Source organism: Spea bombifrons, chromosome 2 (genome assembly GCF_027358695.1).
Source record: "Spea bombifrons isolate aSpeBom1 chromosome 2, aSpeBom1.2.pri, whole genome shotgun sequence".
Lineage (NCBI taxonomy): Eukaryota > Metazoa > Chordata > Amphibia > Anura > Pelobatidae > Spea > Spea bombifrons.
Genome location: NC_071088.1, coordinates 116,917,267 through 116,944,989, shown reverse-complemented (window position 1 = coordinate 116,944,989; position 27,723 = coordinate 116,917,267). Strand labels below are relative to the sequence as shown.

General features: G+C 38.8%; 1 protein-coding gene across 1 annotated transcript in view; it reads right to left on the bottom strand.

Annotated features, from left to right (window-relative positions):
* RAPGEF3 (Rap guanine nucleotide exchange factor 3) overlaps positions 1–22,117 on the bottom strand; it is a 30,693-nt gene extending 8,576 nt beyond the window's left edge. The window contains exons 1-13 of the mRNA XM_053455917.1: positions 21,098–22,117; positions 6,611–6,664; positions 4,494–4,600; positions 3,961–4,082; positions 3,414–3,588; positions 3,184–3,268; positions 2,735–2,795; positions 2,365–2,441; positions 2,049–2,195; positions 1,761–1,876; positions 1,201–1,289; positions 896–974; positions 71–221 (exon numbers count right to left, since the gene is read on the bottom strand). Of these exons, the coding sequence (XP_053311892.1) occupies positions 71–221; positions 896–974; positions 1,201–1,289; positions 1,761–1,876; positions 2,049–2,195; positions 2,365–2,441; positions 2,735–2,795; positions 3,184–3,268; positions 3,414–3,588; positions 3,961–4,082; positions 4,494–4,600; positions 6,611–6,664; positions 21,098–21,202 (1,368 nt within the window). The 5' untranslated portion in view covers positions 21,203–22,117. The remainder of the gene's footprint in view (positions 1–70; positions 222–895; positions 975–1,200; positions 1,290–1,760; positions 1,877–2,048; positions 2,196–2,364; positions 2,442–2,734; positions 2,796–3,183; positions 3,269–3,413; positions 3,589–3,960; positions 4,083–4,493; positions 4,601–6,610; positions 6,665–21,097) is intronic.
* Between the last annotated feature and the right edge of the window lie 5,606 nt (positions 22,118–27,723).

Below are 27,723 nucleotides of genomic sequence, written 5' to 3'. Positions count from 1 at the left end.
TTCATTTTTTAAGAAACTCATTTAAAGAACAAAATCAGTATTATGAGTTGTTTTCGGCTGTTCCGCTCACCTCCAGTAGATTCTTAGCACTTGGCTCAGCTTGTAGTAGTCTCCCATACAGAGACACCCATAAGCTAACCAATTGTAGGATGTTCTGTCTCTTGTGAAGGGAGTAAGTTGCCTTTTCAGGCTCATTTCCGTCGGATGGCTCCGCGTGAAACCTAAGTAGCTGTTAAGGTTCCACCGATGATAAGGTTTCACATAATTCTCCTTAATACATGACTAAATATATCATAACTGGCATTCTCTATCACATTTCTCTTCACCTTTAATAAAGGGGTTTCTACTAGTAAGCCCCACCAGCCCAGTAATGATTGCTGTTGTTTAAACAAACACGAGACAGGCATGAATCTATCTTGAATCTAAGACAAGACCAAGCGTCTGAATATCTACATCAGGAACAATGGGCAGACTAGACGGACCGAATGGTTCTTATCTGCCATCAAATTGTATTTTTCTATGAAATACTTATTTTAATCTGTAAACAATATTGCATAGGTTTATTTATTGTACAGAACTGTAAAATGCAGGATTTGGGAAAAGTGACATTTGCTTTAATAAATCAAATTTTTTGGAACCATTTATGGCCGTCCTTTCTGCCTGACTCACCTAAAAGGCGAAATAAGACAATACAGAGTAACTTGTCACTACTCCTCATAATACAAAAGTACATTATACAATCTTGGGGGATCCCGACATCATCTCATAACATTAACCAAAGAATTTGTTGGTAATTCCTTATCATTTTTAATATATATAAATATCTATTTTCTGATAATATCCATGGTTTTAGCACAATCCATTTTAGAGACGCAGACTTGCAATGTAAGGATATTGATGAAGTAAAGCTTGGCAGAGCTGAGTCGTTGGCATGAAAATGCTGTGTGTCAGGAGGAATTCCAGCGCAAAGGAATCTGTAAACAAAAAGTTGATTTAAGACATCACTACATAAGGTAGGTCACTATTCTTAGAATAAAATTCCTGTCGCTTATAGACTGTAATTTGGGATACACGACCCCTATGTGATGGAAATGAATGCCAACATTACTCCAAGTACTCCAAATGCATTTTTTTTAAATTACTACTACTAGGCCACTTATACCACTTTAATAGTCTGTATCTTGTATAATTCCTCCATACCTTCAGGGTTATTGAGGTTTGAGTTCAATCTCATTGTTTCCAGCAGGTGTTCTAGAATCTTATCGGCTGTCCCAGAGACTACTGTGTATCTATTAAGCAAAAAATTACAAAATGTCTTTATTGTGGTGACGTCACGGGGCTCAATATGTCATTTAATACTTATCCCATTACTATAGTTCCTATATCACTTGGCACACCTTGCCAATATAAAAAAAACAGTTATTGTAGGGTCATACTAAGTATTTTTATGAGGTTGCCTTATAGCTGAGAAATGCTGCTTCAGGTTGACGGAGTTACCATGTTCATCATCTCCTGATGCAAAAGATGATAGGAGAGCAAGCATTTGCCAACAGTACTACTCTTAAAAACACTGCAAAAAAAGACACATGGATATGGACTATCGTTAATCCCATCCAATCCCACTCTGTAACAAATATTTTGTTTTTGTTTCATGTTTAATCTTGTAGAATAATATAGAACACAGTCATAAAGTTTCTGATAAACTATAACTTCTCGGTTATACTACACATTGGGTGCACAGCGATGTTATAAGCTCTTACTTGTGGTTGCCGTGTAATGTTGCTTGATGATTGTTCCCAGAAACCTGAGGGATTTTTTCCAGAACCAATACCACCTTGCCATGTTCCTTGAGACGCACTGTGTTTGCCTCTACATCCTGTAGAAGACACCACCTTTTAATGTACATTAGCATAGGCCTTCATATCAATAAGATAAATGTACAGATAAAATATTTATAATGTGCTGCAAGGGGGCCCTGCATGCATTGCATGCAATGTACATATGTAAGCAAAAAATAACCAGATATATATTGCTGAGAATGTTCTTACCCGAAGGATTCGATTGAAGTCATGCTTGTCTACACGCAGGAAGTGACAGTTATCCTCACGCAGGATGATCGTCGCAGCTCTAGGGGCATCGTTCACAAGAGCCAACTGTCCGAAATCGTCTCCTTCATGGAGTGTTGCCACCAGGCCCTAAAATCAGAAAAATGAGAACAGTAATAACTTGCCTAGTAGACCATATTTGAATGTGTTCAGACTGAGACTTCCCTTCTGTTTCTACAAGTCTTTTGAACTTGGTTATGTCTGATTTGTGCTGGAGCATTGTGTTCTTTTTGTATACAAATGTTCTATACAATGTTACCTTTCCATGTGTTACTACATTAACTGAGCCTTTCCAGATGATGTACCAGGACGTTCCTTTATCGCCTTGACTAAACACTGGAAAAGAGAGAAGAATCATATTGACATGTTATTGAAAGGGGCATTTTGAGCACTTGACTTTGCGACCTATTAAATGTTCTATTCTTCCACAGTTTTGTTGCACAATAGATCTAAAATAGCCCACTGTAATTAAACTCGCTTACATACAAAATATAAAAGCAAGGTGTCTCCTATATCCCCAATAAAGCAGATACAGTCATTGTGGGTTACTGTATTTTCCATGTATTCTTCATAACCTCCTATAATCTGTCCTTACAGATCTGATTAGTGTATTTGGTCTATCTACTCACACACTGTTCCTGCTTTTGCATGAGGTTCAAACAGCAACACAGATGCCAGCTCCTTCTTCACCTAAAAAATACAATTAAGCATGTGTATAGTTTGATAAGAAAGTTCTGATTGTTATAAATGAATAGTAACCAGAAGAACAACATTGTCAATCTATGCAGTTAACAGACTGCATACAGCTGTATGGATTTAATTAACTGATTTATTGGTATGTTTTCCATGTACAATATTTATCTCCCTGGTCTCTTCAATACATAGATGCATCTTTGCCTAGAGGCTAGAACTACTACTGTAGTCAAAGACAGGGAAGACAGTCTCGGGTGACACTGATCCACCATGCTAACACACTTTTAGAAATATATATTCATCATTGACCCCTTGTAGGCTAATATTTTTAAAAGAAGTCAAGAACTTCAAGGAAGATTTTGTATGATTAATGTGAGATACTTACTGAATTGGAAAGATGGGCCACTGCTTTAATGTGTAGTAATTCTTCAAATATCACCTCCAACTCCTCTTCAGTGCGTTGACATGGACTGAAATTATATAGACAAAATATACCAGATCAGAATTGTATTGGTTGCCAATTTTTAGAGGTTCTAGAATCTGTACTACAGAAACAGTACATCTAGTTATCTGTATTAGGGAGTTCATCATCCACCTCGGCCATGATATACTTACGGCTTACGAAGGATCATAGTTAGTAGGGCTGCTGGTCCGAGCTGTGCCAGGAACACCAGTGACTCTTGCAATTCATCATCCGTATCTCTCTCACTTAGAGCTAAATCCAGAAAATGCTCTACCTTGAAGCGATAAAACTGTGAATCCTTGTCTTGAAAATTTGGTTCTTGCTTCACTGCAACAAAAATAAAGCAAGGGTGATTTTCCAGAATTAATGATACCAGGTCAGCAGATTTGGGGCTGTTATTCAGTAATGTACAGTCTTAGGGTTCCCTGCTTTTTCACATGTTCAATTAGTCACAATGGGTCTCAACATGAACATTAGAACATATAGCTATTACCCTTGCTGTATTGCATCTAAAAGCATTGATTAAAGGGACTCTAAGTCTGGAATATAAAAAAACGATCCATATGTTGTGTTGTGCTGTTCCATAGTTATGACACAATAGTGTTCTTCATAGGCCATATATGCCATGGCCATGTATGTTCAATTAAATATAGCGTATTATGTAAACATTGGCTTGTGCTTTACGTCCAGTTGGCTTACCATGCACCAAGGCACCTTCATCTACCAACACCTGCCATATTCCCACAGCCTGACTTCGTGACTGAGGGCCAGAGCTTATGCCAATTAGCCAGTCCACTAGTTCTTTTCCTGAACAGCACTGCCTGCATGGGAGACAAGTATGAATGCTTCTGAGGATAAACACACATCTGCTTCACCGTTTTGAAGTCCATGCAGTGATAACAGGAGCATTTCTACTACTAGAAGTACTGTTTGATAGAGTTATCATAAAACTAGCAATTGAAGATAAGGTGCTGGATTAAATCTATCACAAGTGATTGAATATTAATTCTCCTATAGACAGAAAAATGGAATAAAAACAACTCAATATAGTGCATCTGTCCCTGTATATCAAAATATGTGCAAAAGAAGAAATAGTTTTCTACAACCTGGATTTCTTTAATAATAAAAGCATTCTAGAAAATGTGCAGTTGAAAGAGATACTAACTCATCTGATCATTTGATCTGATCAGAGAAAAGTATTTGTGTACAGAGATGTCTAGTAATTGTTATACCTGTGACTGCGGAAGTGGTGTTTTCGATCACGCATCAAGGTTGGTGACATGCTAAGCAGACAAGAACGCAAAACCTTTGCTGCTCTCCAAACTTTTAGCGAAACAACCTATAAAAGAATAAAAAGTACTTTTCTTGTAGACTTTGCAGTGAAGAGGAAAGTAATAAATATTAAGGGTTATGATAATCATATTGGTTTTCCAAACCTCCAACACTGTTCTACCCCAATAACGACAGACAGTATTTGGAATGAGAAAAGGCCACAGTATTTTATTTGTAAGCAACACACAATATAATTTTATCAAGTAAAACCGTGTAGCCTTCCCTAAGCTTGTACTGACCTGTAAACTGCACCAGCAAGTGGGATCAGTACTACCGCCCTGCTTTCCCTTGGGATGCTGCCCATGAGAAAATGCCCTCAACATCCACCAACATAGTCATACCTGGAAACTCTCTGGGTTTGACACGGAAATCTCCTGGTGAAGCATCGCTTCTCCACTTCTCCGGGTCAAGACCCGAATCCCCTTGGTCGAGGGATTGGGGTCTTAACACGCCCTACTCTTCGCCCATTTGCCCTTTAAATGGGGGTGTTTCCTGCTGACATCAGTGGGACCACCCAACGACGTCACAGGACCACCCCCGTCAGTGAGCAGTCCTGTCTGTGTCCCGCAAGGGAAGGCTCCGGGTACCCGGAGTGAAGAAGATACAAACCATGCAACTTAAAACAACTGACTCCAAAAAAGCACCCCCATGCAGGAACAACCTTAGTTCCCCATTGAAACTGTATATTAATACAAGGTTGAGTGGTTGAGGAACTCGCCACATGTTGACAATATAGTTGAAAAAGAAAGGCTTTAACCCTCAGCACCTCCTTACATAGCCCTTGTCCTTATGCCCACCTCCCAAAAAAACCTGCCCCCTCAAATCCACCTGGTAATCAATGCCTCCACCCCAATCAAGGCCTGTTCATGCCACCCTTCTTTAAAGTTTGGCATTCAGAGCTCCCTATTCTAGCACATGGTTGTTCAAGTTGTGCAGTTACTATATCAAGCAATGGAATGATCCTAATAAGACTTTTACCACAAAGGGGTAAAATTGTCTGTTTCATTGATGGTTAATTAGGTATCACCCAGTCTGTACCTGTGGACTCTGGGCTTATAATGATTTGTTAATGTGTTATATCATGTCACAACCTACAACAGATTATAGCAGGATGTGGGGAATTATGGAATCATTTCCCCATTCCTTTTTATGATTATAGGGTTTTGACAACCCTTCCCCCTTCTGCGCAATCTTGGAGATCCTACAACGATAACAACAAATGATCAAACTAGCTTAGAGCCAAACTGACTTACATGCCATAGATTTGAATACTATCTACAAAGAAAGTATGGGACTGCTGTATACTGAAATTCTATATAATAGTATATATAACAGATGTTCCTGTTTTCAGGGGTCAAGCCATGGGTGGAGGCTTCTACCCTTAAATCTAAAAGTGAAGTATGCTTAAAATATAATATAGTGTTTTGGTTTAAATCAGTATTTATGGTTGGTCCATGACAAAGCCAACGTGGTCATTCTGCATGGGTATCATATGTGAAAAAACTCTTTAGTGTCTATTCACTCTAGTGTTGACGTGCTTCTAAAGTGTTTGCATGAAAAATTGCACATTCCGGCATGAGTGTTCATTTTTTGAACTTCTGAAGTTTTTTGAGGGATGTTTGAGGTTTTGGTTTGCCCAGGTACTAGAGAAGAGGTGAGGTATTTATTATATGTATAGGGATAGCCTCATTGAAAATGTAAGGCATAGGGTTATTTGTTTTAGGCTTAAAACTTCCTATATTATGTTCCCTTATTCTATAGCAAACATATGTAATTACCCCAAAAAGCAAATAGTGAAAAACTGTGTATATAGCTAATGTAAACACTGGTGGAAACGGCAAAGTATTGTGACTGCTACGTGAGTATTGCTCAATGCCTTCAGAAGTATGAGTTTCAGTTTTACTATTTCCAACTTCAGAATTTCACATTTGAGAACAGCACATCCTTATCATTTCTTTCATAGATGAAATAACACAGAGGACACCTCTCTACAGAAGAGCACAAACCCTTCTCTTACCTGTTTCACAGTTTGGCTGTATTCTTCCTGAGATTCAATATCAGGAAGCGGGCTCTAGAACACAGAAAGAAAGAAATGCATTATATAAAAGAGATGCTTCTAGTCAGACACAATAGGGAAAAAAGGGGTCCAAATACTCTGGGGTGTGGATTGGATGTGATAGGACTCATAAGTACATTTATACTGCTATTTTCCAGTGCTATAAGTATGGGTTCTTAATATGTGGGGCAGGGTTAGAGGTCCTGCCATCCGCCATGACATCACATACGCTTTTGGAGGTCGAAGGGGCTGCAAGAGCATCTCAAGCGTCTCCTTTTGATCCATGGAAGTTATTGCCCTGGTATTTTCACAAAGGTTTAAAGAACATTCAAATGCAGAATTTAGGAAAGAGACGTATCCTTCTCAACGCCATCAAAGACATAATCTTTAAATTACAACAATTCTCTCTGTCTCGTTAATACCCAGTAAGATTTAAACAATACCTAGTAATTTCTAGTGAAAACATTAACACTAAGCATTAGCCCTTCTTTTTAGCTCTTATGCTGAAAATAATTCTTTGGAACTGTTAAAAGACTGTCAGCTCTTCTTATACTGTAAACTGGAAATAGCTAAGTACACCTAAGTCTTAAAAGCCATAGTTGTAGTGTAGGGAAAATATCAGAAAGTCCACATTTATAGCGTGCATTTTACTTTTCTGTATTGCACGCTCGTTGCATGACCTGCGATCATTTGAATAGCAGGGAATTCATTTCATCACAGCTGTAGATATTGAGTAAATAAGTCAATCTACCAAATCTCCCATGGAAGCAGATTCACCAGCATCCTGGAAATGCAAAATGAATACATGAATCCATGAACAGGTATCTTTAAAATGTAACACCCAAGGAAGGAGGAAGAGTCTATTTATATATATATATATATATATATATATACACATCCATTCATATGTTTATATACAATTAAAGCAATCAGATGTCTCCTCCTTTTATAAGCGGTAAAAGGCTACAATGTTTATGCAGCACTGCAATCTACTTTTTTTTATATAGTGTTAAGTTAACCATATTATCACCACTAGGGGGTGCAATATTTCATAGCTGTATGCACAAAGGATTTTCCATATTACCCACAGGGACGGGGAATGATCCTTTTGCTGCCTTGGTGGCATAAATGTATCTGTAGGAACTTAATTAACTGCCTTCTTAAGAACTATTTGAGGAGTTCCCTTTAAGTAGTTAACACCAGAAACTGAGAAGGGGCAACTATTGGTGTTGCAGAAAAATATATGCCTACTTAGGTCGTCACTAGTAAAGAGTCGATGTATTTTACATTTTTTTCCACAAATAGAGTTGTGTGCATCTTGACATCAACAAGCCAATATCTGCAGTTTCAGCATTAGAGTATCAAATATGGTGAAGGAGGTGATGTCTTGGTGCCCAGCTCTTATCAGAACCGGTTAATGCTCTTGTTCTTAATTATTCCCGTTAAACACCATTGGGTGATTGTGCGGAATCAAGAAAACTATGTGGTTGAGAAATTCTGCTAAAATATTTAAGAGTCCTATAAGTGTTAGCAACTTTGCACCGTTATAGACATGATGTGCTGGTGGTCTACAGGGGGGTTGCAGGAGCTTTGTGCGTTTGGGACTGACATTTTTCTTTCCTGCTGTAGTAGCTGAAACTGAATGGTTCCACAATATGGCGTACTATAAAACTACAGTCACTTGTAGAAACGGCAGATTTCCCACTAAGTCAGCATTTGGACCTAAATGACTTGGCAGCAGATCATTAAAGTTGTAGCCCAATGACATCTGGAAAGCCACAGCTGTACAGACTACATGGGGATCTGAAGGCCAAAGGTACAGAAGAGGGTTTCAGCAGCCATGGACTCTAAATATATTTATGGAAATTTTCATAGATTAATTATTTTACAGAACTACCAACATTCATTGTGTTATTCAACATATAAAATGTGATTATGTGTCCTGTGATAGACATCCGTAGGCCACAATCTCCCAATAAACAAAAGGCTAATTAGAGACACTTACATAAACGACATTTTCTCTATCACAAGGTCACTTGTGGAGCATGCACTCCAGCTGTCCCCTGCACGCCGCCTTCCACCTGAATAAGCTTGTTTGCAGAACAAACACGAAAAAAATGTCTGCCAAAGCAATACGCATTCCCCAGTCAGTGGATAGCTATGTTTAAATACTTAAAGCGAATCTACACTGAAACAAATAATAATACTTAATTTAAAAAAGTACTGGCCCAGGTCTGATGAGGCCTTGTAAGCAGAACTAAGAGGTTTTATCAGGCTGCCCTGCTGAACAAAGTGTACTCTTTTGTCATTAGAGCACAAGCACACCATTTAAGAACCGATTTCATTCATTTTCATTACATTTAAAGTTCTATAGCAAGGACAATAAGATGTCCATAATGGTCCCAATAGTAGAAGTGGTCAGCAGCACCAAAAAATCAGCAGGTGCACAAGCCAAGCTGCACCAGGACCCTTAATAACGGATAAACAGACAAAGGATCTGTCTGTGGCCATTAAAACACCTCACAACTTGAAGTGCTAAGCCGTTGTCTGTTCATAATGGTCCTAAGTCCAGTGGAAAGTGGAAAGTATTTTTCTCCTTGACCATAAAATACTACACTAATAGAGGTCAGGGTTAATAAAAAAAACTTTAGCACAATTTGTTCCAATAAACCCCCTTTATCTGCAAACCTGGAGGCTTCCATAGTCAGCCAGGTCATATTTTAGGTGACTTTCCCTGTTCAAACACCACACTATACTCTTCTGAACACACCAGTGCTGTCCCTTCATAATGAATAGTGAAGGGAGGGAGTTGAAACCACAACTTACTACAGACCCGCCTGACAATTCTAGTGAATAAACCCTATGTTTCAAAGACATTAAACATTGGCTACTTCAAATACTGTTACATTCTTCTCCTAGTTTCAATCCATTCTCTTTCTCTTATGTTATTATTAAGCCCTCTCCTCTTGTCAGATTTTGAACCCTCTAATCCCTTTTTCATACCCTGAGATTTAAGTCCCTCCATCTTACCATCCAACAGATTTTAACCACTAACTTGGGGCTTTTTACTCTAACTCCTCTATAATCTATTTAGACGAAGTTAGTTCTTTTCTGATATATCAGGTTCGCTACTCTTCTGTGTCAGAGATCGGACCTGTCTTGGTTACAAGTTACATATTACAAATAAGGAAAATCGCTAAAACTGTATTGGTCCAAGACAAGAGTCTATTCTTATTCTACTACATTTTCTAGGCTGACCCAATAAAAGGTACCACCTTCACGTAAAAACTCCACATTACCACGTACACATCTACAGTGACTGTTAAGGTCCTGGATTTGGGTGCCTCCATTTAGATTATCTACACTGGCATGTTTGAGGCTCTTACATTGCGAAATGCATTGATAAACTAAAATTACATCTTCCTTGTCACTGTTGTAACAATCTATTTAAACCATACTGGCTTCTGTATCTATGTTGTACCTGTTGTTCCAGATGTGATGAATAAAAAAATTAGCTGATATAAACATGCACATGGAAGTATTATCAGTAAAAGCCAAAGCAAACATGTACTCTGAACACACCTTGTTTCACTGATGTAAGAGCAGTAGATCTGTGTGTCACCTTCAGCAGCCTCCTTGCCATGTTCATACAACACATGCTCAAGTCCTAATGTCATACAATTTGTGCATTTCATATACTTGCGTTTCAGAGGTAAATCAATGCGAATATAAGGAATTAAAGCTACTGTGTTGTTAAATATCTTAAAGGAGCACTCCAGCCGTATTTTCATGTTACGTGCATAGCAGAGTCTGCTTTGCTTGCATTTCACTCGATTCAAATCAGTTCTAACATTCTTTAGTTATCGGAGTTAAAGAATTAGATCGCCATCTAATTTAACTCCTCCCCCAGCTCCCTGTACGCTAAACAGGGAGCATACCTCAGTATGTTTCTTGCATTTGCTCAGTAGAATTCCCTTTCTTGATAATGGGAGCTTAGCCCCCATCGACAGCAGCCGATCGCATCTGTTTGCACACAAATGATTGGCTGCAGCTTCATGACTTCATTGTGTGCTACTGAGCATGTGCTAGAAATGTACATGCCAATTCCTTCTAGGTACAGTGTAGAAGGCCAGGTTACGACCTTTATTAACTTTTATTTCTTATTTAAACAATTGAATTGACTTCCTTTTGCACTGAAAGATGAAATTATATCCATCTGACAGGGTTGAGCAATTTATCATCCACCTCCCCTCGCTATTACCATTAAAGACACTTTAAGGTTTGTTCACCTGAATAAGTAATAGCACTCAAACTGCTCAACTGTGTTTACAAGGAGTGCAGTAAAGCATAGCCCCCAGCCAATTTCACAATGTTCCTGATGGGAGCATCAATATTTTTCACCCCCAGCTGACCACAAGTGTGAGATTGTTTTATCCTGAAAGGATACCAGGAATGTAAGTTGTTTATATAAAGAGTTCCAAGAGGGAATATAAGTAAAAAAACGAGCCCCAGGAACTACAAATATGTGTCATCTAAAATTGTCAAGCATGACATTACTAATAAGTGGAAACAAAACACATCATGTGTATTTACTTTGGGTTAGAATTATGACAAAATTATACGTGATCGCCATTAGTTGAGCGTTCAGGTTACATGCCCTCAATGTATTTCTTTGATTCGGACATAACACGGATCAGGTGTAAAGAAACTTTTAAACATTTTTCTATCCCAATTTATATCACATAAAAACAACATAGACCATCTTTTCAGTAGGTCTGCTTTTGGGTCGCATGCAAATTAAGTGTTCATAGCAAAATGATGTGTGTTTTATTTTTTGTACATTTTTTAAAGGGTTTACAGTAGGGGGGGACCTGACGTCTTAATCACAGAGCAAGGATCAGTGATTTTTCACATTGTGCTGACCATCTCCTGCAATCTAAATAGCTGGGTGAAGAAAGAAAGTACCGAGAATCCCTTTATGTATTTTGTTACCAAAAATGTTAATTTAAAGAAGCGCCCCTTTAAGTAACAAAACTTTAGCTTTAGTTTAATTTGTTATGGTGTCTTTAGATGCATGGATACATTTTAAGATTTATATAACTATGTTTTGGTTTTCTTCTTCAGGTCTTGAGGTCACTAGAATTGTAGAATCCAGACAAATGAACCGGCACTCCCAGTGGCTCCATTAAGACAAATTTTCAGGAGGCAGCTAAATCACAGGATGAATATCAAGCCCTGAGACACTGCTTGTATTTAATTCCCACATTAAATATATCATAACTGTATGACTTCTGATAAGATCACATCTTCCTTTGTGCCCTTTGCTTTTGATTAATGTGGATCTGCCACCTATGTAAAACGTACAATTCAAATTATATTCACTAATTAATCTTAGGTTTATAGATTAAATCCAAATATACATATTAAAAATCCATCCGATGTGTATCATGGGAAATGTATCTTGCCCTTAGGATCTATTCTTCCCCATCATGTTGTCTCTACCCATACTGCTTCATTGCTGATTCATGTTGATTGGTTCGAGCAAGCAATTGTAAAAGTTGGAGGGGGATAAATTGAAGATACAAAACTATTTAGATAATGGCGGCCCTGCCACAGGCTGTCCTCCGTCCCAGCCTCCCCAAGGTAATTTTTTTAAGTGTTTTTCAACTCTACAACTACACAGATTGCTAAACAAAATACACAAGCCACAGATGGTTTTAACTAATGAACAGTATTAGTTCCTCTTTAACTCACCTAGGGCTGTGTGTGAGGGGGAGGGGTTGCGTTATAACAACAAAAGTGATTGCGTTCTTGCCCAAAGGTGTTTTTTTTTGTTTATACTAGATACATAACCATTTGTTAGCTGTAGCATGCAACAAGCACAGGAATTGTCCCACTTGTAAACTACAAAATGCAGATAATGTGTTTAAAGAGGTTATAAGTGCCCCCTTTTTTGTATGCCCCCCCCCCCCGAAAGTGTTACCTGTACTACAATACCTATTTGTTTATTGTTTCGGGCGTCTTAAGTCAATATTAGGATTTGGGAGGTAAAAATAGACTGTTGCCCCTTGGATTTGTTTAATGACTCCCCCGTGTCTGGGGTAAGCTTGGTTGCACATATGCTCCACAAGTCTGGCTATCAGTGTTACTGCAATCAAAACTTAGAAGTATTGTCCTGCACTGTTCTATGAGAACTTCCTTTCTCCATACAATAGATGTGTACTCCTCCTTGAATAGGGTTTCCTGCCTTGTACTGATCCAGAAATCCTGAATTACAGGAGACATCCGGCAGGAGCTTGGCATTTCTCCAGCCTCCCTGCGTTGGTTCTTGAGTGTATTTGGCATGGGTTTGGTGTTGCTATGGTTACTCACTGTGTGCTGTTGGGCACGCCGCCTTGTCTTTGCCTCTATGAGAATCTTAGAAAAGCTTTTCCCATTTTTTTTTATCATTTCTGGATCAATTAAGCTTTTGTCCACAGAGCATTAATGTGATCATGTGTACACTGGGAGTTTTTGTAGCCCAAACCTGAGAAGGACCCCATTCTATGACTTTTATTAAGCCACAGAGATATAGTCACCTGTACAATGAAAATAATAGAATATAGAGTATTGCGTGTGGGAGAGCACCAGGGATTGAAAGCAGACTATTACAAGCTTTGTTTCCATCAGAGTAAGTCTAAGGACCATGTGTAAGATATGACCTTTGGCGTAAGCTAAACAAGATTCAGCGTTAGAATTAACTTGCCCTTCCTTTCACCCCATCCAAAGAGACATACCCACAGATCCCCAGTCACAAGACATGCAACAAAGATATAACATAATGCTTATATATATAATTAATTCACAAAAAACTAACCTAATGTTTGTGTTCTGCAGTTATTAAACTATGGTAGTTGTGTATAAAAATGTATTTTGGTGGAAGGTTTGAAAATTGGTCACTATGAAACCAATGGAATGTTCCTACTCACCGTACCATTACACTGGGCACCATGGGGATAAGACCATTTTTTAAACATTGTACCAGAATTATGTTTTATACTATATATTTACTTATAACTATAAAAAAGCACCTCTTCCAAGGATGTGATCATTTCAGTTAGTATGTCATTTAGGTAGTCACTAAGAAATGCGAGTCTCAAGATGTATACATATTGTTCTACATTAGCACTTCATATGAGCTGCTTCATATGAGTAGATACAGTTAACTTGAACCGCTGAGGGTCACTGAGGACAGTATTGAGGGACCACCATACCTGGCTACCCAGAGCGCTTTCTTCTGAGGGCGTGGCTTTATTCAGGGGCGCAAGGCTAGCTGCTTTTACGGGAAAGGTTAGCACAGTTATATTTTAGTGGACTGGGGAGTGGGCGTGGCCAAGTGCTGCTGTCTTAACCAAAGATTGAAGAAACTGACCCGGAGTCCCATGGAAGCAGAGCATCACCTGGAGACTCTGGTCAAACCCAACAGGTTTGCAGGCACGGGGGTAAAAATGCTATTATGAATAAAAGTAATATGGCACATTTTTTATGTAGGATCATAGGTAAAGAATCAAATTAGGATTCCATATTCATGTAATTTTACGCTTAATCTTATAAGAAAAAGTTCAGAAAAATCCCCAAATTATGTCTTGCTACAGTGTATCTATTCCCTGACACAATTATGCTGAAAAAGTGTTGTGTAATTTATCCAAACAGTCACATGATAATTGTTCTAAGTAAATAAAGCTACTCTGCCAAAAAAATAGCACTTTTGTAACTAAATGTAGTTTTAGAAACATCTCTCCTAGTACTATTAAAAGCCCAAGCCCCTTTCAGAAATAATTATTTCATCCTGTTAAATTTTGCGTTGTTCAGAATTGTTACTGGGAATACTTAATTGTCATGTGACACAGAAGCAGGCCCTAGTAGGCTGTTATAGAAACTGAAAAAGTTTCTTCAAAGATTCTGTGTTGCTTCCTTTTGACTTAACTTTCAGCAGAGCGATGAAAATGCTAGATTGGCCAAGATTTATTTTGCTTAACAAAGCCATCATATAGACTTTAAAGTATATGACAGTTGCGTGGTGCCTTTGTCTATCCCCCTTCTGTTTGGAGTGCAGGAGATATATTTGGCTCAATACATCTCCTGACACGTGAGTTAGCTCCTGTGCTGGCATAGCAAGCATGCAAGCAGGGGTCTTACGAGACCCCATGCACATGTGTGGAAAGCACAGCCACTGATTTCAATGGGAGGACTTTCTTGCCACTGACTGGCTGCCTCGAGCTGTCAGTCAGTTGACCGAAAATTGCGAACTGAAATCTTTTATGGAGTACCAACTGCATGGACATGTGCGGACCCTAACAGGTGTCTAAATTCAAACCTACTTCCAGCCCATTTCAGCCTGACACCCGTGGTTTAGATTATTATTGACCTCTGAATCTCTGAAGCTTCTAGAATGTCTCAGATTTTTTGAGTGTATTTATCTCTTTCATCCTACTGGGAAATATCGTTCAAATCTGATCTGACTGCATTGACGTAAGCAATAGGAAACTGTAGCCTGGTCAGCATAACTAGAAGCTTTATAAATGAGCTGATCCTGAGATATTTCAAGAACTAAACCCTTTAATAGCTCATCATAAATATTTTATTGAAGTGAATTGCAGATAGCAGCAACCAGTATATATTAATCACTCCTTGGGAGGTGAAGATATCCTAAATTAAGTCACTTGTATTCAAGAGGGGTTTTAGCTAGACCTGTGAATTCGTATTCAGAGGATCATGAAAATGAACACGACCTTTAACTCATGGAGCCCCCCCCAGGCCAAGTTTTGGCATCAGGAGTTCAAGGTCCATACAAGTGACTCTATTGGTCGCAGGCAGGGAGCTCCTCTATGATGATAAGGGCAGCTGCCCTTTATTGGTTGATTCCCGAGGAGGCCTCTGTCAACAATCAATAGAGTTGCTTGTACGGAACGTTAACTCCTGGAGCTGTGAGGTGAGACCAATGGTCTCCCCAGGCCAAGTTTCTGCATCAGGAGTTAAAGGTCCCTACAAGCGACTCTATTGGTCGCCGGCAGGGGGCTCCTCTGGCAGCAACAAATGAAGGGCAATGAACTTCCACACATATTTCCCCAGCCTTAGATTATGCTGTTTAAGATACAAAGGGTAGACCTCAATTGAAGCAAATGAAACTGCATTTCTAACAAGGTGTTGGTTATACAATTGTAAGCGTGTCAAATAACTCTATTAGATGTGGGCAACTGTCATTCCAAAATATTAATAATAGGGTGTATTTAATTCCTAAATATGGCAGATGACTGATTCTAAAAGTTAATTATGTCTATCTATAGCTAGTTTACCATTTACATTAAAGGCTTATTATTATTCCATACTAGAAATAAGGCTGAATAAACAACCAGTACTGCCTACCTTGTGCAACTCTATTCTAACATTAAAGCAGCTCTCTTGCTTTTTTCGCAAACCTTAATTTTCGCAGTTCAATACCCTATTGCGATGCAAGGTTTCCCACCTTGGGCCAAAAAGCCAAGCTTCCCTTAAGTATATTACTATTCAATGAAATATACGTGAGCATTAAAATGTAGCATGCAGCTGTGCATATCTATCCATCGGTCACACCTATGTCATCAGGTGGTTGAGCTGCCATTTGATCGCCCGTCTAGCCCTGGCCAACAGGGCCAGCCCCACCAAATTCTTGTGTGTCAAGAATGGTGACAGTGAAGAGACAGACCAACATCCACGTACAGGTAGGCTAAGGTAGGTGAGAGGCCCAGACATTTAGAGACACAATGCCTAGGGTCGGCACTGTTACCCATTTGTTGCGTTCTGGGAGTGTAACAGAAATTAAATTTTTAGTAAGCTTGAATCTCCATCACAAAGCATCAATGTATTCCCCCTGGGAATATGCACTACTATGAAAAGAAGAAAAAGTGTTGAAATTTAAGTCGCAAAGCTGCTTCTTCTGTATTTACTGCAATAACAGAAAATCGGCAGTTAACAGAAAAACAACAGCGCATTTAGCATAGTGATTATTCACTTACTATGAAAGCAGAGCACTTTCCATGCTTCCATAATGGCTGGATATTGATAGTTTTGGTTCAGTGCCAAATGAATGGCACTGCAATTGAATTATAATAGGTGGTTTAGGTGACAGCTTGAGTACTGTTCCTGTGGTTTTATGACACCCCAGCTAAAAATACACACACGCCATCATGAATACACGTTTCCTATGGCATGTAAAAATAGCTACAGAATTTAGTGTGGTCACAATGCAAAACCAGCAAATCAGAAAACACTCTTTTTTTAAAATATATATTTATATGCAATGGGAAACAAAATTAGATTATCAACCGCCAAGTGTTGATACAGTCGTCAGGTCTGCACAACTAGGTAAGGTATAGCCAGATAACGTCAATAGTAATACAAAAAGACATTTATATCTACCTAAAGTGTTTTTTTTATATATATATATATATATATATATATATTTTAAGGAAAATTTAGGGGTTTATTCACTAAACTAGGTGTTCAGATGAATTATATTGGATTATATAAGGGGGGGAGTTGTTTTAAGATAATTTAATTTTAAAAGGTTTTAAATTTAGTTTGGTGCAATGGACTGATTCAGTGGCATCAGTTGCAATACAGACAAGACCCAACAGAGTTACTTTGTATACATTAATTAATCTAAGTATGTCCATCACTCAGTTATTGATGTATATTAATTAGTAAGGTCTATAGCTCTTCAAGTACTCTGTAAAGTACTCTTGAAATGTATCAACTGTCTTAAAGGGACACTGCAGTCATCACATGCACTTAAATAGCTGTATCCCCTTTAAATTACTATTTTATCCCTCTTGCAAATGCATGGAGGGATTCAGCAGTATTCCCTCTCATCTATGGGCTTGCCTCTGTTATCTTGTCCTAATATAAAAGACAAACACCCTGACTCCTTATTATATTGCTTGTGATAAACAATAGAATGGCTCAGTCTTAATTACCCAGCCTGACACACTGACTAATGAAAGCCTATGGAGGAAAGGATTTAATTGTTTGAGGACTTCATTAGCATTCCCAAAAAGGATCAGCTCCGTGTGTTTGGCAGGGAAAGTCATCCAAAATATCACTGACAATGGCAGCCACTAAGTCTGCAGAGAAAGGAAGTTTATTGAAACAAAATTAGATACATGCATTTTTTTGTGAATGATAACCTACATTACTGTATACAGCGCTCTACTTTATGCTCAAGGACGTAATATCTTTCCCTTTACGCTGGCTACTAAGGCATTGAACTGAGAAATTCTACTACTGTGCTTGTCGGCTGCTCTGTAGCCAGGAATGATATGCCTACCTCTCAGTCACAATGAGATACACAAGGACTACTGTGTCATCCCAACTCAAAACTACACCACATCATCGGAGGCAAGTTTCTAGGTCACTGGCAAAGAATCCTGCAAAAACTGGGAGTGATTCGCTTAAACTGGTTCAGATTGGAGTCTCTTACAAGACGAGCATCGAATAAACACTTCAGTGCAACTTCTTGTTTAATAAAAGGGTGCACAATACTGAATTGTGAATTGGCGTACGGCATAAACGAGCACAGAAAGTACTTTAGATAGTAAAAGTGATTTCATTAATAAAGCAGAATGGTTGAATTAACTCTCTAGAAAAGCACCTTCATGACAGGAACTGCTCCCTTCCACATTTCAGTTTCTGACGTTAAGCAGATAGAGAAATAGAACTCTGTTCTGCCAGAAGTAGCCTTCACGGCGCAAGCTGAGAAACTGATAAGAAACTTCAGAAGCCCCAGCAGAGGAAGAGATTGAGTGGGCATGTGAGCCTCCTTTTGCCCCTGAAATGATGCAGGAGATGAAAGCTGAGATGTAGACTTTTCATGGATGACTAGGTACACTTTCCAGGAAGACAAGTGTGTTGTATTTTCCAATCAGTCTTTACCTGTCTAGGCTCTAAAGGCCACGGTTTATTTTCTTTATGAACGTCAGCAGTACCTTCAACAAATATTTCCACTCAGCAAGCACCTTCCATTGTGACGCTCTTAACTCCATCCTCTCCTGACACCATTAGGCTCTTAACAATTATTAATGGATAATAAACAGTCGTCTGATACCAGTTAATAGTACTTAACGTAGGCTACCGTGAAAGAAAATCAGTGCTGGCTTGCCATTACATCAGAACATTTACTGTCTGTATCTCAGGGTATTTGCCATTCAGATGCTGAGATCGATTAAACGTATAAACTGTCATTATAGTGAAAATAATATTTTCTGTGCATTATAATGACTCTGAGTTATTTCGCTTATGTGTATCTTTCCTGCAAAATGTCTATATATTTTGTTTTCTGTGCTAAACAAAATTGTCAGAGAAGAAATTTATATTTGACTTTTACACTCGACCAAGGAGCTTTCTGCCCCTTTGAAAACAATGAACTGGTACAATAGCCAACTGGGCATATGCCCTGTGTGGCTTTCGGCCAGTTATGGTGGTGGGGGGGGTCTTTGCTCTAAAGTATCTTTACTCCTTTAATGATCCGTACGTGTTGTTTGCCTTTAAAGTTGATAAGTGCCAAAATGTACTAGAATGGAAGCCAATATCCCTTCCTATACACAGGTACTTACACAATGTAGCCATCTCCCCATCCATTTATCTGCCAAAACATCTATAAATAACCTGAGCAGAGATTCTTAGAAAAGCTAATAACTGGATGGATACAAAGACAGTGTTCCCAGGAAGTCTTTCGCAACACACAGAAACACGATTTCCAATGCTTCTCATTCTTTCTAATGCAAAAAAATCAAACTAGCAGTAATGAGTCAGTTTGTTGTTCACTAAGGTATATATTCTGCACAATATTTATTGCCACTCGGTATTATCCCCTGTATTTATTCCTTGTTCCTTGTACGTTGCAGCATCCGCATCTAAAATTATATGACACATCCTTATGTACACATATTAGAAAAACATAAGCTCATGTCCTAGGATGTGACATCATATCTCAGCACTGTGCAGTGAGGACGGCTTGGAGTTCTGCCCTAGGTTAGGCCTAGATCAGTGCCCATGGTAAATATGGCGTAGATTAAAATGTAAAATTTAAGCATTTGGGAAAAGTGCCAGATCCACTTTTACCCCCAATTCACTACATTTCTTCTAAGTCCATTCTTCCAGCTGTCCCTTATCGCTTTCACGTGTTTGAACTAGGGTGACCATATCAGCCACTTTTTCCAGTCCACGCAGCATTTTGCCATATTACCGACCAGCACATTTAAGTTGCAGTATGTGGGATGTGTGAGCCCACGACGGGAACCAATTACTTAGTTACACTTCCCACATACTGCAGGGCAGCATTTTACATGTACTGATCAGCAATATGTGAAAATGATGTTTGTCCTGGAAAATTTGACTGATGGTGTCAACCTAGTTCCTAAGTCTAATTCTCCAAATAGAGCTGGACCATTTGCCCACAGAAGGCCATGTAACACAACTTACACTCCTTGCAAGCTTTGTCATTAGCGTGAGTGTGTGTTAGTATGTATGTGTGATTGTGTGTTGTACTAGGTCGGTAAAGGGGGTGCTTTCCTGTATACGACCTTGGGCTAGAAGGTGCCAGCCGTCTAGTGGCTATTGGTCATTTTGTTAACTCTTTTTAAGCCAAAAGGTAAATCATCAACATTGCATGCTATGAATATAATGGTGAGAAGAATGTAAATGTGATGTAAGTTGACTCCGGGAAGCTCGGGTTCAGGACTACACCCCACAGGTAAATGCGACAAGTCCACATTCTTAGCCTACAATTTAACCTTTTGGGTACCATGTGTAGGTTGAAAACATTTATCTCTTTCTAAGTAGACTAACTATGTTAGCCCAGCCAGAAAACAGTCTCATATTGGAAGGCAGACGTTTGTGAAAGTGATACCGCAAGGATTATTAGTCATACCTATGCTCCTGTTACCTAACACAAGAAAATGATTGTTTGTTTTTTTCTTTCTTAAATTAGAACATTGGCTGCAGTTCCACTGCCTCTACTGAACTTAACATTTTATGTGCAGGTGGACATGCACCTTCAAAAAAAGGTCACCATAACCAGAGGGAACAGTCTAATTCCTATTTTCAAAATATTATGCTAAACAGGAACAAATAGAATTACATTGAAAAGTTACTTTGACCATAAGTATGGTAACAATATCATATACAGTGTTTCTTTTTCTATGGGGAAAATAAATAAGCATAATTAAAACAGTCCAGCTCGCTTTTCTATTTCTTTTTTAAGATGGAAGTGCAAAAATATATCAAACGGATGAAAGCACTTTAACCCTGTTGATTCAAGGAGGAATAAGTAGCTGAATAATAATAAAAAAAAACATATAAATCACTACAATAAAACTTGATTCATCCTAAGTATAACCAAAAATCCAAAAGCAATTAAGAAAGTATAAATACCCATCTGATCCCTTGGATGCTGCTGGGGAGGTCCTCAGATCTTTGTTCCACCTGGATCTCATAAGAGTAGGTCCTGAAGAAGTGCATCTTGTTCATGTGCCTCATCCAGCTCAGTTTCCTTGTCTCCTGGAATCTAACTGCTCTGATTCTTAACTAGTCTATTCAAATTCATTAAAATAACAAAAAACACCACGAATTGCAGTCATGTCGGTGAACCTGGGAGTATTTGCTTGTGATCGAAGTGTTCAGCAGCTGTGCTGTCTCTGATGAGACGTCCTACTGGTTTGATGAGATGAAGTTGTGATTTGCAGGGTCCCTGGCATTCTCATTCTGTTGTGGTCTGGAGCTGAGAGTCACCAGCAAAAAGGAGGTGCTGCCAGTCTACCCTCTTGAGCTCCGATCCAGAACGCTGCACTTTCTCTCTCTTTCCTTCTGCTCTGCACAATGTCCTGCTTATCGCTAAGCACAGCTCTGTCTCCTGGGAGGGAGCAGCAAATAGTAGTCAAATGTCACAATCAGCTTGACAAGTTTTTCTTTGTTAACTCTGCATTGATCAGACTGGTCCTGGAAGATTTACCATTAAGTCCCACAACAAACGGAATGTTCTTGCTCTTTGCATCCCAAAACATCCCGTCCACTCTCATTTTAATCCTTTTTTCACTTTTCAATGATCTTCTATGGCACACCGCTGATTGAAACGTTTACATACCACAACAATGCAGACAGTCGGGTCAGTAGACAAAAGGCTGATGGGTCCCCTTAAGACAGGTGCTGGTGTGAGCTTAAGCCTCACCTTGATGGGCTGTCAGGAACCAGCAGGTGTTTTTTTTACAAAGCATCCAGGTAAAGTTTTACAGGTAACAGTAGACAGAAGGTTCTTGCCTTAGTAGCGCCGAGTACACTGTGGGAAGGAGGTGGATAAGAGCTGCCTAATACATGAGAAGCTGGGGAGGACGCACAGGCATGCAGAGACACTGCCTTTCTGCTCCAGCTACACAAACACTTGGCAGGTGACCTGGAGTCCTTGTGGAGAAATGTACACTCCCAAAGGAGTAACACAGGGGAGGGATGTACTGGAAATTACAAAGAGAACAAAGAGACAGAGAGAGAATACACAATTCACTATAACAAATCCAGATTCCCATACATACATAGAGGGGAGATAGAGGGGGTTTATTCACTAAGTGCACAAGAATTGTGGTTTGAACTCTCACTTCTTTATTCAATGTGAAGGGCCAACACTGGAAGGTTCCTCCAGCTAGAAAGGATCAGCTGGACCTGTAAGGTGAACCTGTCATTAGTATATTAAACAAAGTGCAGTCATACCTCAGGTACTGAATAATGAGGCAGTCAGACTCAGATAAAATGGGCTAGTTGGTTATAACTTATTTTGCGCTCTCAATCCTAGATTTGCATGTCTCAGTATTACTGTGAAAATTAGTTGGATAAAATCTGTAAATCTGCCCTAATTTGTCCGCTAATCCTAGACACAGATATAGAGCCCTTTAAAATCGAACAGTGGTTGTAATTCTGTAATCCTGACACCTCCATCACATATACACCAAGCAATATGGCCATGAAAAATTGGATAGGACTTGCACAAACTTTGCCATCACGCTCAGTCATGCTTTGGTGTTATAAATAACTTCCAGGTGTTGAACAGGTACAGACTCCACTACCCTGAACTAATGATATCATTTTATTATCCCAGTAAATTAACACAAAAATCTCATGCTATTGGTACTGAAACGGAAAGAGACATATGTAATTTCACTTGGTTCATTTATGTTTTGTTTTTTTTTTCGATTCTACTTTCACTTTTAGGATATGATACTACGTAAAGTAAATATAAATAGTAAAATTGTTGGATATTACCCAATTGCTAATTTGCTTGTTTTTTTAGTAACGCTGATGGAAGTGTCCTTCTTTCTTTCCTTCGTGTCCCTGTTTTGTAGGAGCACAAGATGTCCAACAATAATGTAGAGGAGATTATTATACTGTTCATTCAATATGTAAAACTGTTCATCTCAGATGTTCATGTTTTCAGAATTTAGAATGACATGACTCTTCGAGTAACAGTGAAGAAAAGCTACCCTTATATTAGAGTAGCCATTGAATCATGTTCTGTTGCAACGGCTAAAATGTAGCTCCAGTTATCAATCTAATGAAGCATCTCCTGGTGTTTGGATCCTTACACTATTGTGTTCTGACTTAGAATCCCAGTGTGTCATTATAACTCTGCTATCAACTTTTTCTCTCTCAGTAAGCAATTTCTCCAATTCTTCTACCGGGATCCGAATATTAAGAGTCTTTGCTGCTTTCTGCTTCTCTTAGCGTGCCTAATCTTGTTGTCTGACTTCTCCCTGCTGCAAATTTATGGAAACTGATAAGAGGGCGTGGTGCCACTTGTCAACATAATAGGTGTTTTACTTTGCACAACTTCACAAGTTTTCAACCAGCTGTGATGTTTATCCATCAGAGTTTATCCATAGCCAACTCTTACAAAAGGTGAATTTTGATCCATACATAGAAACATCTACATTTTGGCAGATAAAGACATTTGACCCATTTGCCCATTTTCAGGTAGAAAACTGCATAGCGGAGTTACAACTAGACACTGGGCTTCTAATTCCTTGGGCTCATACACTGTGCATCATGAGTGTCAGGAGTGATGTAGCACATACAATGATATGTGGACAGGGTTAGGCACCAACATTGCTCATGGCGGACATTTACTGGGGTCTGTGGTGGACAATTTATTGATGTTCTATGGAGCTTCATAAACTTTGCCACAGACACTGGTGTCTTTGTATGGACACTTTGCCTATCTTTGTACATAGATGAGGGGGGATAAAAAAAAGTGGTTGCAGTGTGCCCTTGGCGTGCAGACAGCAAAAGAACAGCCCTGGTGTATACGATGGTACATGGATCCTACTAAATCTGCAACCTCTGTATCAGTGCACCATAAGGTATACAGAGCATTGGGTTAAGGTTAGGGAGACCAGACTGCCGGGGCCATATACTTGACAGTAGTAAAGGAGAAATGTTTGCAAGTCCCTCAGGTGTTCAAAGCAATATCACGCTGCTACAATTTCTTTCACACAACAAAATAAGAAATTATCATACATGGTTGCATTGGGGAAATAATTTGGGAGAACATATTCAGAGGAAGATTGGAAAGAAGCCATATATAACCTAGCACAATCTAGAAATTGCCAATAAAAATGTATTCTGGTGGTATTTTACTCCAGTTAATCTAAATATGTATCCCTTTTCTGCTTTTTAGGTTGTGTGCTCCTCTTTCTATGTATTTTTTGCTGTATATTTGCAGATTCTGACCAAACCTTAGGGTTGATCAGCCCCTCCTTCCACATAGGTGCCTCATTAATGGTCTCCAGAGAAGGCTTCAAATTGCTTGAGAGTCTCATCTGGGTTAAAATGCAGCGCAGTCCCACTGATTCAGCTCCTTGGTAAGTAATATAGCCATGAAAAATTAGATTTTGACGGAATCCTTAGGTAATGTTGTTTGCTGGGTATGGGCTGAATTCTTGCTTTGTTTTGTGTATTTATTGGCCATTGTTATTCTAGCAACAACCCAATAATCTGAATGTGTATGTCTGTTATGCTTTTTAGGTTCTGCGCTCCCCTTTCTGTATATTTTTTATACCCTAGTTATATTACATAAATTTATGTTTGAGAGGATCTCTGCACCATTTCTCGTATACTCTGATCATGTACTAATATTTGACTTCACTGGAACAAGGTGTGTGCATTAATATCCAAAATAACTCACTTATATTTACTCTTAGATTCAGGGGTGGTACTACAGCACACTTGGATTGAACATGTCCCACAGAGATGCATTAAATGATTGGTATATATATCGTATTAGCCACAAAACTGGTGATCCTTAGACTAAATATGTATATTGTTAGTCCTTCAAAAAGAAAAAAATAATCAATATTATTAAAGAAATTAGAAAGATGGAATACCTAATGGTTGTCTTAACAATTCAATACAAACATTTGACAAAGTTTGGAAAGAATGATATTTAGCCAAAGCAGAGGTTGAAGTTTAACTTAAGTTCAGTTAGTTTAATTCACTTCAATACAAATTAACTGCAGGTGACTGAATAAAAACATGTTTATGGAGTGGCTAGGTGGAATTTTGTAGTGGATGTGCCCAAGGCACATCCAATTTTGGATTATAATGTTATATGTTTTTAGGTTGCAAAAAAAAAGATAAATGCCAGTAATTACTAGAAAACTGATAGTTTGGAAATTGGCATGTTGTAAAAAGAAATAAGGGTGATTGGAAGAGAGATATTATGTGGTAAGATATAGTGGTTCTCCAACTTATGTGTCAAGGAAATGCAGAATGTTTGCACCATATTAAAATAAAAATCAAACAAACAATTTTTTTAAACAAAGACTACAAATTAGCATGAACACGAAAGGTGATGTCCCACTACATCTTAATGAATTTACTGGCTGAGTTACTGTATCAGAGTAGTAAGAGTTTGTCTGTGTAGGGTGTCTAACAGCCCAGTTATTGGCACTGCTTGACTACATGGGGGTTCCTTAACACACAGAGTCCCTGATCGGTTGGGGCAGGAGACATCAGAGACATAGTAATGTGAGGGCTTTTAAGGGAGGGCTTTGCTATATTCAAACATCTTTGGATGAAGGGTTTATTTTCTTACCTCCCTGCTTTTTTCATTGTTTCAGGTCAAGATGATCAGCATTGGAGTGGATCCCTGAGGTCTAGCATCAGCGTTGGATGCACTAGCACATGTACAGTAACTAAGTGCAGGTGGTTGAGTCACTGTTGGCTAGGTCTCTCATGAGTGGAAAGCACTGCGTCTGCCCCCCAGGGAATATTACGTCTGTGTTCATACTCTCAGGGAGCCCATCTAATCATCAAGATTTTATTAGTTAACCAGCTTAACACTTCATACATTTTATGCACTTTAATGCCTATGATAGCTGTGTTTTCCCTTTTCTAAATCCATGGAATGCTCCCCTTTCCCCACCCCCAGCTAAATGTTGTGCTGAATATGTTTGTCGAACAGATTTTCAAGCATGTGGTAGTCAGCTCCTGCACTTGCTCAGCAAATCATCCATGTGTGTATGTGTGGAAAGTGCTGTCATTGATTTCAATTGAAGTATTTTCCTGCCACTGATTGGCTGCTTCAAGTAGCCAATCAGTGGCAAGAATAGACAGATCATGGAGTAGGATGGCAACTTTACTAGCAGGGCTGCATTTTTGTGTGTCAGGGTTTTTTTATTTTGGAAAAATGCATATTCACACAGAACAGACTGCATTCTTCTACACATGGTCTGTCAGGGACATTCACCTATCATTTTAAGCTAACAACAGACACTGTGGCCTTTCATCTCCGTTCCTTCATCTATATATTAATACGGTTTAATGACCATATTAACATTGCACAGTCTTTGCCAAATCTTGGTTTGTGAATCACAAATCCCCCTGCTCCAGGAGTGGCCCCTGGGTGAAGTATTTCTTTGGCGCTTACCTTCATTCATTCTAACACCAGATATTCACACATATATACACAAACTACCTCTCTCCCTTCTTTCGCTTGTAGAACGAACCTTAGTTAGTCCACTGGGCCCTCTGTCACCACAAGGTTTTTTAAATCTATGTGATTAAAGGCTGGCACATGCCCAGAAACATATATAGAAAAAAGATTTTGAGCAGCAAGGCAGCACTGAGTACACTGCCCATTAGTGCCTTGAATTATTTATCTGGTGTTAACTGGAGCATATCCTTTAATGCAGAGCTTCATTCTGCCGATATTTTTTTTTCTCCTTACCACCACCTGACGCAGGATAACTTAGGCTTAAAAAGAAAAATAATGGCATACAAAAAAAGCATTGAGCCATAGGTCACATTTCACAGTTAGAGAACTACTTAAGAGTCACTACTGTAGAAGTTGTTGTTATATTTCCTGAAACCGACCAATGAGATATTTGAGTAAACAAAACCAGTAGATGACATATGCTGTGCCTTGAACTAAATGTGACCTCTTTATTTCAGGCCCAGGACAGCATAAAAAGTCAACTAACATCGCAAACAAAGCAAACTATATAGACATTTCAATTCTAACTATGCTAAAGGATATAATTGTTAAATATCTAGATGTAAATGGTGTTCCTGATAGGAATCTGTCAAACTAAGTTTATATAAATTTCAGTAAGGCATTGCGCACCGTCCCCATAAGAAAAACCATTGCGGTCTTTGGGTTTGGATGTCGAAATAGTTGACTGGATAAGGCAATGGTTGAGTGACAGGAGGCAGAAGGTTGTAGTTAATAGTGTGTATTCAGAGGAAGAACCTGTACTTCTTAATATTTTTATTAGTGAAATTAAGAATGTCTTCATGGTAGGGTATATATTTTTGCAGATCATAAAAGGTCTGCAACAGGGTAGACCTTATGAGTGGAAGAAACCAAATGGCAAATTGGAAGAATGGTCGAGAGTGTGGCAGCTGCAGTTTAACGATGATAAATGTAAAAGAATGCACTCGGGGAGCTGTAATAGAAACGTGTAAATACTTAAAGGGATTTAACAAAGTACATGAGGAAAGCATATTTGAAAGGAGTA